The sequence below is a fragment of the Pelophylax lessonae genome (assembly GCF_965119305.1).
Source record: "Pelophylax lessonae genome assembly, chromosome: 5".
Taxonomy (NCBI): domain Eukaryota; kingdom Metazoa; phylum Chordata; class Amphibia; order Anura; family Ranidae; genus Pelophylax; species Pelophylax lessonae.
Window position 1 is genome coordinate 516,756,642 of NC_138772.1, and position 13,560 is coordinate 516,770,201.

General features: G+C 42.4%; 1 protein-coding gene across 1 annotated transcript in view; it reads left to right on the plus strand.

The window, feature by feature from the left end:
* The window catches only part of FER1L6 (fer-1 like family member 6), a gene marked incomplete at its 5' end in the record, with an annotated part of 316,530 nt that overhangs the window by 175,686 nt on the left and 127,284 nt on the right, over positions 1 to 13,560 (plus strand). The window contains 2 exons of the mRNA XM_082257934.1: positions 979 to 1,159; positions 10,007 to 10,131. Of these exons, the coding sequence (XP_082114060.1) occupies positions 979 to 1,159; positions 10,007 to 10,131 (306 nt within the window). The remainder of the gene's footprint in view (positions 1 to 978; positions 1,160 to 10,006; positions 10,132 to 13,560) is intronic.

Genomic DNA, 13,560 nt, shown 5'->3' on the forward strand with positions numbered 1-13,560 from the left:
TCACATGGCGGAGCAGGCTGAATGCAGGAGCCTTCGCCAGAGGTTTAGGTTTTTTTTCCTTTTATTGGGTCGGCGGCATGATGAGGTGCATTTTTTTTTAATAAGGAATTGTCAAATACTTATGTTGTGTTTTTACTCACTTTTTATACTTTTTTGGTGAATGAATAGGATACTATGCACCCCATACTCATTCACATGGGGGGGGGGGGGTTCTGGGGGCCCCTATTGTTAAAGTCACATGCAAATCACATCTGTATCATGCAGGTGCGCCTTTCATGTGACTTTTGAGGGTTTAAATTGAGATCTATGTACCTCAAGTCACATGACAGTTGGACCACTACTGTGCGGGATCTACTGTGAAGTCGTTGTGTTGTGACAGATATGAACAGTTATCATTGGGAAACATGGGGTGTGACTTGCCATGTGACTTTGGGGTCCAAAGTTGCATGGCAAGTCGCACAAGTGTGAATGGGACCTACGTCTTCTGAATCCTCTCAGCATCTTGTTTACCTCATTAATTCTACAGTTCTCAGAACCTTCTCAGTCTTCTCAGCTTGCCTATACCCCTTCCCTTTACAAAATACCTCCCAACTTTCTGAGATGGGAATGAGGGAAACCTATTAGAAAAAGTATGTAGACGTAGGACACACCCCCTGCCACGCCACCATTAAAGGCTAATTGTACAAACAATTGATTGGTTGGGACAGTTGGGTGCTATGCCCTACAAGAGTCAATTTAATTTTGCATTGTAACATTGATGCATACACTGACATGCTTAAAGCGGTAGTATACCGCTTTTTTTTCACTTTTAACTACAGGTAAGCCTATAATAAGGCTTATCTGTAGGTATAATTTATATCTCCTAAACCGGCACGGCGCATGCGCTCTGAAGGTCCGGCGGACCTTCAGCTTCCCTTGCCGGGACCTTGCCGGAAAATTGCCGGAGGGATTGCTTTTAATGCTTTTCTCTCCCTGCAGCTCCCAGGAAAGCGAGGTCCAGGCTGGAATGTTCAAGGAAAGGTTGATGTATTCTTATGGCTGGGTTCCAGCAAATACTCACACTCAATCTTTGAGAACTTACCAATCGGATATGAGATTGAAACTCAACAAGCTTCAAGTGGGCATGGTCCACCACCTCCTGGGTATCTTGTATATAAAAGTAGGTAAACCTGCATTTTATTTCTTTTGATTTAACAAAGTATTTAACTATACTTTGTTTTCTATTAAATTAACAAACATGTTATATTTAACTCCTCTGTGCAGTTGGATTTGCACAGAGCAGTCCGCATCCTCCTCTTCTCGGGTCCCTCTTCACTGCTCCTGGCCCCTCCCTCCTGTTGAGTGCCCCCACAGCAAGTAGCTTGCTATGGGGGCACCCGAGCCGAGCTAAAGGCTCCATGTATCCATTCAGACACGGAACTGCCCCCTCTCTTTTGATTGGCTAACTGAGTTTGATTGACAGCAGTGGAAGCCAATGGCACCGCTGCTGTGTCTCAGCCAATCAGCAGGGAGAGTCCCAGATGGCTGAAGCCATCACTGGATAAAGATGGGGCTCAGGTAAGTAATGGGGGGGGGGGACTGCTGCATACAGAAGGCTTTTTATTTGTCAATCACTGGCCATTGGCTCCCGCTGCTGTCAGACACAGTCAATGGAGAGGGAGCTGGGGGTGGGGCCAAGCCACAGTTTGTGTTTCTTATGGACACACAGAGTGGGGCTCAGGAGCGAGCACACATTAGTACCCCCCATAGCAAGCGGCTAAAAATGCTCAGTGGCTAATAACCCCCCCCCCCCCCCCACAAGAAAACTTCATATGCCTCAAAAAAAATTATATAAAATGAATTTGAGTACAGTGTTGACTGTTTGTCAGTCAATTTATCACAGCATTGAAAACTCAGAAATTGCTTTGTAATTGGTATAAACAGACTTTTACGCAAGTGGTTAATGGTCAGCAGCAGAATTGTACGACTATTATACTGCGGTAATACTTCAAAGAGCCATTAGAACTCTGGAAAATTGACTCCGTGTTTTTGCAGCCATTATTAAACACATAGATCAGACACTAAACTGTAAGTAACAGCCACAAGCTCTACAACACACTATATAAGGGAATGATTGATGGCGGAGGGGTAACCACTCTCGCTAACATGTTTTTTTATTACTTTAAATCTTATCTGCTGGTAATAAACATTCAGCTTAAAAGGTCCTGCTTTTCTGTTTTTTAGTACGAACAGAAAACCCAAGCCTCTGTTAGCTAGTGTTTTTATGTGGCATAAAAAATGGGAATGCATAGTAATTATATATATATATTTCTACCTTAATTATGGTCAAGGTCAACAATAAGAAAATAAAAAATCTAGGTGAATATGAAAAATTGCATATAATTACTTCGTTTTTTTCATATGTAGCCAGCAGATGGAGCTCTTGTTTCCTTTTCACGTGTTTTTTTTTTCTTGTTTTCATTGCGAAAACATTTTTTTGCTTTTTTACAGAGCTCCATAGCTTAACCTCCCTGGCGGTATGATTATTTCAGATTTTAGGTGCTGAAAGCGGTACCGTTATTTTGCATGTAATTCTTAAGGACGAGTAGCCCAAACCAACTATTTACATATTATTATTTTTTTTTACTGTGCGTTATTCTTTATAACATCTCGGGTATGATAAAGTTTGAAACACAAAATAATAAATTATAATATAATAAATAACTATAAATAAGTTAAAGTGTATATATATACACACACACACACACATATATATTTATATATATATATACATATACAGTGCCTTGCGAAAGTATTCAACCCCCTTGAACTTTTCGACCTTTTGCCACATTTCAGGCTTCAAACATAAAGATATAAAACTGTAATTTTTTTGTGAAGAATCAACAACAAATGGGACACAATCATGAAGTGGAACTAAATTTTTTGGATATTTCAAACTTTGTTAACAAATAAAAAACTGCAAAATTGGGCGTGCAAAATTATTCAGCCCCTTTACTTTCAGTGCAGCAAACTCTTTCCAGAAGTTCAGTGAGGATCTCTGAATGATCCATTGTTGACCTAAATGACTAATGATGATAAATAGAATCCACCTGTGTGTAATCAAGTCTCCGTATAAATGCACCTGCACTGTGATAGTCTCAGAGGTCCGTTTAGAGAGCATCATGAAGAACAAGGAACACACCAGGCAGGTCTGAGATACTGTTGTGGAGAAGTTTAAAGCCGGATTTGGATACAAAAAGATTTCCCATGCTTTAAACATCCCAAGGAGCACTGTGCAAGCGATAATATTGAAATGGAAGGAGTATCAGACCACTGCAAATCTACGAAGACCTGGCCGTCCCTCTAAACTTTCAGCTCATACAAGGAGAAGACTGATCAGAGATGCAGCCAAGAGGCCCATGATCACTCTGGATGAACTGCAGAGATCTACAGCTGAGGTGGGAGACTCTGTCCATAGGACAACAATCAGTCGTATACTGCACAAATCTGACCTTTATGGAAGAGTGGCAAGAAGAAAGCCATTTCTTAAAGATATCCATTAAAAGTGTCGTATAAAATTTGCCACAAGCCACCTGGGAGACACACCAAACATGTGGAAGAAGGTGCTCTGGTCAGATGAAACCAAAATCGAACTTTTTGGCAACAATGTAAAACGTTATGTTTGGCGTAAAAGCAACACAGCTCATCACCCTGAACACACCATCCCCACTGTCAAACATGGTGGTGGCACATCATGGTTTGGGCCTGCTTTTCTTCAGCAGAGACAGGGAAGATGGTTAAAATTGATGGGAAGATGGATGGAGCCAAATACAGGACCATTCTGGAAGAAAACCTGATGGAATCTGCAAAAGACCTGAGACTGGGACGGAGATTTGTCTTCCAACAAGACGATGATCCAAAACCATTCTACAATGGAATGGTTCACAAATAAACATATCCAGGTGTTAGAATGGCCAAGTCAAAGTCCAGACCTGAATCCAATTGAGAATCTGTGGAAAGAACTGAAAACTGCTGTTAACAAATGCTCTCCATCCAACCTCCATCCAACCTCACTGAACTCGAGCTGTTTTGCAAGGAGGAATGGGCAAAAATTTCAGTCTCTCGATGTGCAAAACTGATAGAGACATACCCCAAGCGACTTACAGCTGTAATCGCAGCAAAAGGCGGCGCTACAAAGTATTAACTTAAGAGGGCTAAATAATTTTACACGCCCAATTTTTCATTTTTTTATTTGTTAAAAAAGTTTGAAATATCCAATAAATTTCGTTCCACTTCATGATTGTGTCCCACTTGTTGTTGATTCTTCACAAAAAATTACAGTTTTATATCTTTATGTTTGAAGCCTGAAATGTGGCAAAAGGTCGAAAAGTTCAAGGGTACTGGGGGGGCAAACTAAGGTCAATTTATTTTATTTAGCAATCTAATCAAATAGGGTTACAATGTATCAGTGTGTTTGTGTATTTTACTTTTTGAATTTGCCGCCGGTTAAACCCCCCTGCGACGCGGCGCGACGCGGCGCTCACAGGGAACGGAAGCCGGGGCACACAGCATCAGGTGGAAGATCCGGCCGGCGTACACTGCTGGAATACATTGCGGGATCCCGAGGACAAGGTAAGTAACCCAGTATCCAGCGATTTCTCTATGGCGGTACCCTGATTGTGGCTCGGGGTTACCGCTAATGGCACTGAAATTCCACTCTCAGGAATACCGCCAGGGAGGTTAAGCTGATATTTACATACAAGTTAAAAACAAGGACTGCTCCATTACTTCAGGTTTCCATCACAGCCTCAAAGGAAACATCTGTGCTATTTCTTTTGAAAAAAACGCGTTGTTGTTGATTTACTAAAAGGAAATAGAAAAGTGCAGTTAATTCAGAGCTTAGTAAATGAGATGACGTTTCACATTGCAAACAATACCTGATCACATGCAAGGAAAATAAAAAACAGCATCTGCACTTTTAGAAGTCCAACATTTCCAGAGGGTCGGGGTAGGGACCCCAGGACATGGGTATTAGTGGCATGTGTGGCACAATGTGAGTACAGTAGTAGGGAACTGAAGCTCTTAGTAAAATCTTTCTTAGCATGCTATAGCAATACAAGGGATGATAATGGCATTGTTTGATAGCAAATGACCTGCAAGGGACAATTGCTACAATACGAAGGCAATAAAAATGTAATTGCTGCAATACATGAGCAGCAAACCGACAATAGTTACAATATACAGGCAACAAACATAAAATTGGTACAACACATAGACAGCAAATAGGCAATTACTACAATACGCAAGCAACAAATGGGCAATAGTTATGATATGGGAAAACAAATTGACAATTGTTACAATACATGGGCAACAAACAGAAAATATTACAATACTCAGGTAACAAATGGGCAATATATACACACACATACATATATACACATACATACATACATATATATATATATATATATATATATATATATATATATATATATATATATATATATATATACATACATATATATATATATATATACACACACGTATACATATATTATATTGACTCCTGAGAGCCGAACGTCACCGCTCCCAGGAGTCAATGTGCCTGCACCGGCCCTGCTTGTCACTTCCGGTGCAGGCGCATCATTCCCTGCTAAACTGGCGGTATGATTTTTTCCGATTTTAGGTGCTGGAAGCGGTACCAAAACCAACTATTTACATATGATTTTTTTTTTTACTGTGCGTTCTTCTTTATAACATCTCAGGTATGATAAAGTTTGAAACACAAAATCATAAATTATAATATTATAAAGAACTATAAAAAGTTATAGTATGTGTATATATATATATATATATACAGTATATACACACACATACATATATATATACACATATACACATACTATAACTTTTTATAGTTATTTATTATATTATAATTTATGATTTTGTGTTTCAAACTTTATCATACCCGAGATGTAATAAAGAAGAACGCACAGTAAAAAAAAAATCATATGTAAATAGTTGGTTTGGTACTGCTTCCAGCACTTAAAATTGGAAACAATTATACCGCCAGGGAGGTTAAGTTACTGACCTGGACATGTAAGCATCCAGTGAATTCAGAATGAAATCAGTGCTCCCAGTTAGCACACCCATTACAGGTCAATGACTGAGTATTGAATCCACACACAGCCAGAAAACTAGCATTTTCAAAAGGAGGGCAACTTTGGTGACCTATCATCTCTGTCCGAATAGGATTTTTTGTTTCATCTGGCTCAGTGGTGTTTATTTACTAAATCTGGAGCGTGCAAAATCTGATGCAGCTGTGCATGGTAGCCAATCAGCTTCTAACTTCAGCTTGTTCAAGTGGAACTTCCGCTCATTTGCTTCCTCCCCCCACTGGTGCAACCTTTGCCACCTTTAAGGGGGGGAACAGGTATCTATTTTTAGCAGGTACCCTTCCCCACTTCTGGGAGACGGCGCCGCGGCGCCATCCCTTGGAGGTTTGGCCCTTCCTCCTTCCCCCGCCGCTGAGCCAATCCGAATGCACAGCGCGCTTCACGCATGCGCAATAGGGACCCGCCCATGAAGCCGCAAGGCTTCGCTGCTGGGTTCCCTTACCGGCAATGGCTGGCGGCAGCACCCGACAGCCGATGGGTACATCGGCTGCGGTGCCGACATCGCTGGACTCCAGGACAGATAAGTGTCCTAATATTAAAAGTCAGCAGCTACAGTATGTGAACAGTATGTGTGTAGCTGCTGACTTTTAATTTTTGGAAGGGGGGGGGACACCGCTTTAAGCTTTGACAAAAAAAAAAAAACTGGAAGCTGATTGAATTCTGTGCAGAGCTGCACCAGATTTTGCACTCTCCAGTTTTAGTAAACCAACCCCCGGTGTTTCTAATTTTGAGATGTTCTCTACATACACTGGATCAATACATGCCTTGACATTAAATTACAAACCAACGATCTGTAAAATTCAATAAACAGACCTACGTTACCTGCCTGTCACCTCTTATTGTAGCTTTTCTTCATTTTAGATCATTGCATCCACTGGAACTATTACAGTGACCTTTACCATTAATAGGGTTCTTTATTAAGGTGACCAACATTGCTAGTTGAAAATTAGGGACAAGATTGGGGTTTGTCTATACTCTGGTCATCACTCATTGGCAGATAGCTTAAAGCATAACGTGTTAAGTATCTGTTTACTCGGCGTAACATCATCTTTCATATTAAACAAAAAAAATAATAAAATTGGGGTTACTGTTGTGTTTTTTTTTTTTTTTTTATTCATTAACCACTTCTGGACCAGAAGCTTTTACCCCCTTAATGACCAGACCATTTTTTGCGATATGGCACTGCATTACTTTAACTAATGATTGCACGGTCGTGCCACTATGTACCCAAATAAAATTGATGTCCTTTTTTTCCTAAAAATAGAGCTTTCTTTTGATGGTATTTGATTACCTCTGCAATTTTTAGTTTTTTTGCACAATAAACAAAAATATAGCAACAATTCTGAAAAAACAAACAAAAAAAAAAACAATATTTTTTACTTTCTGCTATATACCATTGGCAATAAAAAAATTGAAAAATCTAAATTTTTCATCATTTTAGGCCAATTTGTATTCTGCTACATATTTTTGGTAAAATAAATTCTAATAAGCGTATATTGATTGTTTGGAAGAAAAGTTACCGCGTCTACAATCTAGGGGAAAGATTTATGTCATTTTTATTTATTATTTTTTTTACTAGTAATGGCGGCGATCAGCAATTTTTAGCGGGATTGCGACATTGCGGCGGACAGATCGGACCCCTAACTGACATTTCTGACACTTTTGGGGGGACCAGTGACATTACTACAGTAATCAGTGCTACAAATATGCACTGTAACTGTACAAATGAAACTGGCAGGGAAGGGATTAACACCAGGGGCGATCAAAGGGTTAAATGTGTGTGTGTCTCTAGGGGGTGCTTTCTAACTGTGGGGAGGGGGGTGGGCTTGCTGCATAATCACAGAGACCCGTGTTCCTAAATAAGAGGAACACAGCATCCCTGTGTTCATTACTGACAGAACAGCGGTCTGCTGTGTTTACAACGTCAGACTGCCTTTCTGTCTCCACAGGGAGCGATCCTTGGGTGGCCGGCGGACATCGTGGCCACCTGTAGCCAATCAGCGTGTGTGGGTGCCTCCGGCGGTGTGCGGACTCCCCCACTAGCAGTCCCACAAAGCGACATACAGGTACGTAGTTTTGTGAGACAGAGCCGACCTGCCGCCGTAAAACTATGACAGCTGGTCAGCAAGTGGTTAAAGTGTATTTTTTCCCAAAAAAATTGCGTTTGCAAAACCGTTGCACAAATATCATGTGACATAAAAAATTGCAATGGTTGCCATTTTATTCCCTAGGGTCTTTACTAAAATAAAATGTATAATGTTTGGGGGTTATAAGTACTTTTCTAGCAAAAAATACTGATTTAAACTTTTAAAGAAAAAGTGCTAGAAAAAGGCATGAGCATGTGCCCACTCGCTAGCGGGGAAGCCGATGCACGGGGCCTTTTTAGGAACACAGGTCTCTGTATTGATTCCATAAGCCCGCCCCCCCCACCCCCCACAGTTAGAAAACATCTCCCTAGGCTCGCACTTAACCCTTTGATCGCCCCTGGGTTAACCCCTTCCCTGCCAGTGTCATTATTACAGTAACAGTGCATATGTATAGCACTGATTACTGTAGTAATGTCACTGGTAACCCCAAAAGTGTCAAAAATGTCAGTCAAGGGTCCGATCTGTCTGCCGCAATGTCGCAGTCCCGCAAAAAAAAATCGCAGATCGCCGCCATTACTAGTTAAAAAAAAAAACAATAAAAATGACATAAATTTCCCGTAGTTAGCTGCGATAACTTTTGCGCAAACCAATCAAAATACGCTTATTGCGATTTTTTTTACCAAAAATATGTAGCAGAAAACAAATTGGCCTAAAATGTTAAAAAATTTAGATTTTTACATTTTTTTTGGGGGGGGGGGGGAATTTCATATAAAAAAATGTGAAAAATATTATTATTTTTTCAAAATTGTTGCTCTTTTTTTGTTTATAGCGGAAAAAGTAAAAATCGCACAGGTGATCAAATACCACCAAAAGAAAGCTCTATTTGTGGGGGAAAAAAGGACATACATTTAATTTGGGTACAGCGTCGCATGACCGCGCAATTGTCCGTTAAAGTAATGCAGTGCCGAATTGCAAAATATGGCCTGGTCAGGAATGGGGTAAAATCTTTCGGTCTGAAAGCGGTTAAAAATACGCTCATTGAGAATTTTTTTGTCAAAGACATGTAGCCAAATACATTTTGGCCTAAATATATGACAAAAATTGAATATATTGGATATTTTTTTAACTGTCAAAGTAGAAAAATATTGTTATTTTTTCAAAATTGTCGCAATTTTTTATTAATATCGCAAAAAATGAAAAGCGCAGAGGTGATCAAATACCACCAAAAGAAAGCTCTGTTTGTGGGGAAAAAAAGGACGTAAATTTTCTTTGGGTACAGTGTTGCATGACCGCGCAATTGTCAGTTAAAGTCTCACAGTGCCAAGTTGCAAAAAGTGGACAGGACGTAAAGCAGGAAAATCCTCCGGTGGTAAAGTGGTTAATAAAATGACCTCAGTATTGTTCCCCCCCCCCCCCCCCCATTGTTCTAGAGAATTACAAACTCCACTGCAACTGAAATACTATTTGGTGGAGGTCAGATCTCGGCCAGGCTTATCTGATCTTAGTTCCACTCAGCTTTTCAATGAACAGATATTTTGATTTCTGCTGGGCTTTCTGAGGCTTAGCAAGAATCTGTACCATCAAATCAATGGGCAAAAAAACTTCCTAGACATTTACAAGAAGGGTCAGAATCCCACATTTGTTTATTATCTATTTCTCTGATTTATTTCATCTTTTTACTTTTTTAAAGGAAATCAATACTGTGTAGATGATCATGGCAATTTGCAGTAAATGAATGTATGATGTGTTATTGATATCCTGCAGCCAAACACCTGTTCCAGTTGCGTGCCCATATGTACCAGGCTCGAGGGTTAATCGCTGCGGACAGCACCGGCCTTTCAGACCCATTCGCAAAAGTGACTTTTGTTTCGCACTGCCAGACAACAAAGGTAAAACACAAACATAGTTCTTATGGAGTGCATACTTGCCAGCTGTCCCTTTTTTCCTGGGACAGTCCCTGCAAATAGGAGCCTGTCCCAGGTAATTTATATTGTCCCTGGAAGCGCCTGTTAATTGGGCTGCCCATAAATGTTACGCAGAAGTATGGGAGACTTATTCCAACTCTGCTACTGTGGCCTTACGTTTGAAATTCCCCTTTTAATTTCCTGTAATTCTCTCTATATTGAGTAGACTCTATAATCTGATAAGTAGGCGAGATTAATTATGAAGAGTGGGCGGAGCTTCAGGGAAGTGGGTGTGGTAATTGATAGCTGTGCTGCAAAGTGTCCCTGGAAATTTTGTTTAAATGTTAGCAACTATTGGAGTACATGAATGTTATTATCTGATGATAATTTGCTTGTATGTGCATGGGGTGAAGAAGTTCTTTTCTGAATCCTCTACATATCTGGATGGGTAAGCTAAGCAAGAAGGAATACCAGATTGCACCCTAGGGCAGGGTTTCCATAGAACCCGGGGGTTTCTTCAGAGGTTGCGAGCGGGTTCATGGGCATCCGCAGAACTTTTTTCAGGGGGAGGCATCATCTTAAAGCGGAGTTCCAGCCATTTCACTCACCTGTCCAACGGTCCAGCGATGCGGCCGTCCGAAGCCTCGATCCTCTCCCTCGGCGCCGGCATCACTGCTGTGGGCACCCAGCTGTGACAGTTTGCGGCTTCACAGCCGGGTACCCACTGCGCATGCGCGAGTCGCGCTGCGCGTCTTGATTGGCCGGCAATCTTCTGGGACCTTTGACATGTCCCAGAAGATTGCAGGGAGGGAGGGGGAGAGGAGAACTTCCGTTCAGGGTGCCGCGGCGCTCCGAGCGGAAGTGGGAGCGGGTACCTGTCAAAACTAGGTACCCGCTCCCCCCCCCAAACAAATGACATGCCAAATGTGGCATGTCAGGGGGGTAGAATACCTAAAGCGGAAGTTCCACTTTTGGGTGGAACTCCGCTTTAAGGTCACCCATGCTTCGCCCCTTTTTAACAATGTTATGAAGGGGAGGGGCTTAGTCATTATACTTATTTCCAGTATTTATTTTTAGAGGGCAAACAGCAGCATTTTTTTTAAAGCATTTGTTAACCTAAAAAAAAAATTGATCCTGTTCCCTTAAAGCATGTTATAAAGCACAGTGCTTGCACTGTGTAATTTGGCCACTTCTATCACCTAAAATACCTGGCTGATCCTGCCAGTTTCTACCCTCCCCTCTGTAAACTGACCACGGTATATCATGGCTGCTGAGCCCTGACACCGCAGTCAGTTTACGTGCCTCCGTCATCTGCAGCTCTCCTTTCCTCCTCTGTCCTCTCTCCCCCCTTCCCCCTGCCTGTCTGCTCCTGTGCCGGTGCCCCTCCTACTGCTGTCATTTCATTTAAAGTTTCATATCTTGTCTACAGTCTGTTTAATAATCCTGTGTGCCCCGTGTCTGTGTTTTATAAAAATAAGCCATTCTTTACAAGTTTTCAGAGCACCAATTGCCGCTCACATGACCTGCCGCCTCTCCCCTCCTCTCCCCCTCCCCTCCTGACTGACGACAGTGAGGAATCCTTGGCCCCACCCGCTGCAGGTAGCTCTCATACGGGGAGAGGAGAGAGCCGACTGGTCAAGTGCTCAGCGCTCTGAAAACTGGTAAATAACGCCTTATTTTTTTAAAACACAGACACAGGGGTACACAGGATTATTAAACAGACCAGAAAGGATGGTATAAAGTGGCTTAACAACCACTTTAAAGGGGGAAGTTGAGATTCCAGAGGGGGGCATTTGCTCCCCCTTGCCCCTACCTGCGGACGCCCATGAGCTGGTTCCTTGAGCAATGTCTGCCTCTCAGATAAGTTCCCACTGACACCATTGATTTTATATTTTTTTTTTAAATCAGATTTTATTTGAAGACAATTTTATACTGGCACATAAGAGGTTCCAATGAGATATTAGTCCCCAATAAGCCATTTAGGGTGCCTACCACCCTGGGGCAGACTGGCAACTTTCAGCCCAGGGGACAAGTCCAAACCAGAAGCCCATAGCGCAGCAATTCGGCCCCCTCCCACATTCCCCCCCCCCACACTCTCCCAATACTCCTTCTGACCCCCATTCCAAGCTGAAGCCCTACTCCAGATACTCCCTACTTACCGGCTGAATCCGAGTTCCCAACCTGGCCAGCAGAGAGAAGGTTGGCTGGATCTGGGACAGGTTGGATGGGGCTGGCCGGGGCAGAAGAGTCTCCAGTGGGGCATGGAACCGGCCTCTGCTCAGACACAGTTTACACCATCAATGCTGGGGGGGGGGGGGGGGGGGCCTGCGCTCTGTCCTTGTCTTCAACCCACACTCAGTAAGTCAGCGGCAGGGACTTTTTACTTCTCTTCACCAGGAATCCTTTAGGCATGTCTGTGGCAGAAGTGGTGCAGCCTTATTACAGAGCATCAGAGCTACCCGAGGGGCAATTGCCCCCCTGGCCCAGTCCTCCCCTGCAGTACCACCTCAGCCCAGTATCTCTTCAACTCCAACGTTCTTATCTGATTGCCCCTTAGAGGAGAGCGGGACTGTGTCAGTATCAATTCTGCATAGCGGATTGGACCAGAACCTGTCACCTGCCTGCTCAGGGGAGATCAGCAAAGATATCCTCCACTCAGCAAGCGGATCCTGCTTAGGGAAGGCGCTCGTATGAAAGGGGCCTTACTGGAGTGCCAGGCTGAGGAGGAGATAGAGCGTGGCTGGTTCCGGCTCTCAGCTGCATGTTGAAAGGTAAGGCCAGCTGTCAGTCAGGCAGAGGGGGTAGATCCCAACAATATTGTCAGGATCCCTCTGTAGCCTGACACAGTTCTGCCCTGTCAGCTAATAGCAGACAATAGCCCATGATCAACTGACTCTGGGTCACAGGAGTACATTAGTAAATCGAATCCTATCACCCTAAAGAGAAGAAAACCCCAAAAAGGTTTAGCCGTACTTCTCTTTTAAATTATTTGGTTTATTTCTTTTGCACTATTTTACTTTTTTACTTTACTACATTCTGTTCATTCTGACCATACTTTAGCACCTTTAGACTAGGTTCACACTAGCCAATGCTCTGAAAAGTGATGTGCAGGGAATCGCTTTTCAGGGTGTGGTTAAAGTGTTACTAAACCCACAACAGCAAAATCAGTCTGTAAATGCAGTAAAGCATGCTTTTTATACTAAGTGTGGAACCTAAGGGGTTAATCCTGTGCATTGTGTAAAAAGGCTATTGGATCCTTCTCTGATCCTCCCCTTCTTCCACTGTTCCCAATTTATCTCCTGACAGTACAGAGCCTTGGGGCCACTTTGCAAATGCTCAGTTTGGTGTTTATTGCTAGAGAGTTTTTTTTTTTCTTTCTTGGGAGAGTGCATGTGATCAGCACAGTGCCAATCA